Source organism: Octopus bimaculoides, chromosome 25 (assembly GCF_001194135.2).
Source record: "Octopus bimaculoides isolate UCB-OBI-ISO-001 chromosome 25, ASM119413v2, whole genome shotgun sequence".
In the NCBI taxonomy this organism is placed as follows: domain Eukaryota; kingdom Metazoa; phylum Mollusca; class Cephalopoda; order Octopoda; family Octopodidae; genus Octopus; species Octopus bimaculoides.
In genome coordinates this window covers 7,258,818-7,263,674 of record NC_069005.1, presented here as the reverse complement: position 1 = coordinate 7,263,674, position 4,857 = coordinate 7,258,818, and the positions used below count along the sequence as shown (strand labels likewise).

General features: G+C 37.7%; 1 protein-coding gene across 1 annotated transcript in view; it reads left to right on the top strand.

Moving 5' to 3' along the window:
- Positions 1–4,857, top strand: part of LOC106878888 (bromodomain adjacent to zinc finger domain protein 1A) — a 60,167-nt gene that overhangs the window by 53,417 nt on the left and 1,893 nt on the right. Inside the window, exons 19-21 of the mRNA XM_014928233.2 lie at positions 483–685; positions 1,933–2,115; positions 4,046–4,185. Coding sequence (XP_014783719.1) covers positions 483–685; positions 1,933–2,115; positions 4,046–4,185 — 526 coding nt within the window. The remainder of the gene's footprint in view (positions 1–482; positions 686–1,932; positions 2,116–4,045; positions 4,186–4,857) is intronic.

Below are 4,857 nucleotides of genomic sequence, written 5' to 3'. Positions count from 1 at the left end.
AAGATAATACATTACAATATATAAATGTACAGTATGATTTAACATATAATGGGTAAATATATATGATATGATATTATAAATTTACATGTATTATATTAAAAACGTGTACATTAGAAAATGATATGTATATAAACCATATAAAAAAAAACGTACAATACAAAGGTAATGTTAAAAGTTTTCATCTGAGATGTGTCTATTAATATGGTGTAGTACTCATATTAGAAATTAGACACTCCCTTCATCAGGATGTTCATTGTACAGAAAGGGAGGAAAAAATAAAAATATAAAAAGGTTACAGTGACATAATACAATATGTTAACATACATGTAAAAACAAAAGGACCTAATCGGGGTAAAATGATCTAGAATTAACTTGTTTTGATGAAGGCATTAATGGCTTCTGTTGTTGTATTGTAGAAGTGTTTCTGTTAACGAGAGCTCCTGTGTGCTGACCCTACATCTTTCTCTTTCCGTCTGTTTCAGCTCTGACAGTGCTGAGCAATATCAAGCACGTAAAAAGGAATCGAGGACAGATAATGCTTGCGTTGTTTGTGGACGTCGTGGTGCCTTGGTTATCTGTGATAAGTGCCCGAATGTATACCATTTATCATGTGCTAATCCACCTCTCAAGAAAGTTCCAAGAACCAAATGGTTGTGTGGAAGTTGTTCAGGATTAGACAAAAAGAGTAAGTTTTTTTTTTAAGCTATTTTTCTTATTTTTTTTTGCATCGAGTACAGACATGGCCTATGGCCATGTGGCTATAAGACATACTGGCACAGCTGTTTTGGTGCTGTTGATTTGATACCAACTTACCTGACATCTTTCATATTTCTGTGTGTGTGTGTGTGTGTGTGTGTGTGTGTACAGGTTGTCATTGACTTATGATCTATCCAGCTTATGACTGATCGACTTTACGACGATTGGCATGCCAGCTCCTGGCAGCAGTAATAAATAGTTCAGTTGAAATCTCATGGGTTTAATTTCTTAGGAATTAACCCATGCACAGATGATGTCAGCTAGCATACACTCCCACTAGGTTTGGTTATCGATTGCCTATCCTGTTGCAGAGACATCGAAGCAACCTTGTATTTGTTTATAAGACGACTGCTGGAGACTCCAAAGTTTTTGAGTAATGTCAGTATAATGGAATAATTCAGAATGCTGTGTGTGACTTTTACCTGAGAATGTACCTTAAGAATGTAAAAATATAAAACAAAGCTAGGTAGGCCTATAGGCCAACTTACAACCAAATTGACTTACCCCACCAGCCAGTCGGAACCATTTGGTTAAAGTCAATGCCGACCTATATATATATATATATATATATATATATATATATATATATATATATATATATGAGGTAGTTTTTGTAAAGCCTCGTGAGGTATAACTTTGTAGTTTACTTTGTACCTTTTTGCATTGTTCCGGCTTTACACAACTACATTCTTCAAATTGAAAAAAAACAAACTAAGTTGCAGTTTTACCTTGTATTTGTATATTTTGGGGGTGAAGACCCTGTCTTCAGGACATTGGAAGAAGATTTGTGCAACAAACTCTTTGTACCTTCTCACTTTCTAGCTTTACACAACTACATTCTTTGAGATAATATATAATTAATGTAATAGTTCTTAAATTTAATGGGGAGAAATTGGTGCTAAGATGGTGTAAGTCAGTCAGCACACTTACGAAAATGTTGAGGACTTATATTTCCTAATATTAGACGATTATCTGTAACCAATATACGGTGAACACTTATAAACATTTTTTCCTGAATATATATATATATATATATATATATATATAGTTACACTGCGGCACACCTAGCATCATCTTTTGGCACACCAGTGTGCCTCGACATACCGGTTGTGGAACACTGTACTCTGCTCACACATGTATGATTGTATGACAAGTATACTTTGTACTTTTTTGCAGGTAAAAGAAATTCCAGTGGGAGAGGTTCTAGTCATTCTGTATCCAAGAAGGACAGTCCGAGGAACAGTCCACTAAATGCTCGTTCAAGGAAGAGGGCGAGATCAGAATCTGACGAGGACGTTGCACCGAAACGCTCTCGACATGCAGCAAAGGGAAAGACGTCTTCACTTGCAGAAACAGAAGGTGAGTGAACCGTGTTTGTGCTGTGTTCCTGGTGTACTGGGAAGAACATAAAACATAATCTCCACTGGGTTCCTGGCTAAGCAGTAATGAATAAAACCCAGAAAAAGGAGATGAAATACTGAAAATAAAACAACTGGATAAAAGTGATGAGGGAAGGAGTGATTTGGGTGAACAAATATGGTAGCTGAGGGCTGCGAGCTGGCAGAATCGTTAGCACGCCCAGCAAAATGCTTAGCGGTATTTCGCCTGCTGTTACGTTCTGAGTTCAAATTCCACCGAGGTTGACTTTTTGTCTTTCATCCTTTCGGGCTCGATGAATTAAGTACCAGTTATGCACTGGGGCCGATGTAATCGACTTAATCCCTTTGTCTATTCTTGTTTGGACCCTTGTAGGCAAAAAAAAAAAAAAGAAAAATAGTAGCTGAGAGATGTGCTTGTTATTGTTGTTCTCCTGAATTTCTTATTTTTGTGATTCTGTTTATTAGTTTTTGCCTGTAACGAAGAAATGTCGTAGTTGAGTATTATTGCCACATCAACAAGGCTGGTTCCGTGTTACTACCGTTTCAAGCCCAGCCGTATCTTCTGCCTGCTGGTTGTAGGTACAGCTTGCGCCTATAACCAGCTGGCGGAATACCTGCCTGGGGTTAAAGGGGTAGTAACATCAAACAGCCATATTGATGTGGCAATTAACTTTACTTGTCAGTATAGTTACTACTCTCGTATCTTATTGGAGATTTTCCAACTGGCTACTTTGCCTCTTCTTGTTATTCTCTTGAAATATTTTGTAATTCTGTCCATGAGTTTGCTTTCAATGAACAAATGCAGTAGTTGAGAGAAAAGTCTATTACTCTTTTACTCTTTTAACTTGTTTCAGTCTTTTGACTGTGGCCATACTGGAGCACCACCTTTATTGCTATTCTTTTGAATTTTTTTTTTTTTTTTTTTTTTGTGATTCTGTGATGTAAGTGTGTATATGTTTGTGTTTGTCCCCCGGCCCTTGCTTGACAACTGATGTTGGTGTGTTTACATCACCGTAACTTAGCAGTTTGGCAAAAGGGTCCAATAGAATAAGTACCAGGCTCACAAACACTAAGTCCTGGGGTCGATTTGTTTGGCTAAAGTTGGTGCTCCAGCATGGCCGCAGTCAAATGACTGAAACAAATAAAAGAATTTGTTTACCTGCAATCCTATCCTTTTGCTCAGGAGCCTAGATGGGGGATAAAGTCAGACGTAGGGGCCCGAAGCCTGAGAGGGTTAACATTGCTTTCCCACTCAAAACCTCTTACCTCACCTACTCCTTGATGCACTTTGTTCAGACTTGGCCAGTGTCGACTTTAAAGAAAAAGATACCAGTAATATATTGGTGTCCACTGATGTATACCAGTACTATATATATATATATTGGAAGTTGATTCTGTCACCTATATGCTTCTTATTTCTTTACTACCCACAAGGGGCTACACACAGAGGGGACAGACAAACGGATTAAGTTGATTATATCGATCCCCAGTGCGTAACTGGTACTTATTTAATTGGCCCCGAAAGGATGAAAGGCAAAGTCGACCTCGGCAGTATTTGAACTTAAAAATATCGCTTAGCATTTTGCCCAGCGTGCTGACGTTTCTGCCAGCTTCTTTCTTCTTTTACTTTGCTAAATAAACACACTCTACATGCTCGTCCTTCACATCAGCTTCATCGTTGTTCTTATTTTAGTGTCCATTGTCTGAAATCTTTTGCCACGTGTCATGTGACCTTTTTTTTTTTTATTATATTACAATTATTTCTCCATCTCTTTTAGAGATACCTTATCATCATCATCATCTGTCAGGTCTGATATATGTTGATTAGGAGTCTCTGAGTGTGTTTCACTGTGATGATACTCCTGTGATTCAGCTGTTTTTCAATGATGTCTTATCTGCTTTATTTGTAGAGTCTGACATAAAACATTACGTCAGTAGTTACCGAGGCAACAGTAAGGAGTACCAATTGAAGGCCTGTGAGGATCTTATAAACGATTTGATGAAACACGAAGATTCTTGGCCATTTTTGCGGCCAGTCAGTAAAAAAATGGTAAGTTTTTTTTTTTTTTTGCAGTTGTACATGAGTGAGGATTGAACCTCTCACCCTACTCTTGTGTTTTTGTTTTGTTACCAGATGAATTATAGTATAGATGTTATTGGTTTAGAGAGAAAGACCCCCACCAAAGACTGGTTAATGGTTTACCTCTTTGACTTTGGGCCTGGCCAGGTACTCCATCAGCCATGACGATGAGAGTTCCGTTTGATTTCATCAACAGAACAGCCTGCTTGTGAAATTAATGTGCAAGTGGCTGAGTACTCTACAGACATGCATACTTCAACCCTTTAGCATTCAGATTATGCTGTCAAACTTAATGCATATTTATTCAAATTGGTTTGAATTAATTATGCATCGTCTTGCTGCTTCTAGATTTTAATGACGTGATACTCTTTTACTTGTTTCAGTCATTTGACTGCGGCCATGCTGGAGCACCGCCTTTAGTCGAGCAAATCGACCCCCAGGACTTATTCTTTGTAAGCCTAGTACTTATTCTGTCGGTCTCTTTTGCTGAACCGCTAAGTGACGGGGACGTAAACACACCAGCATCGGTTGTCAAGCGATGTTAGGGGGGGACAAACACATACACACAAACATGCATACACATATATATACATATACATACATATATATATATATATATATATATATATATATATATATATA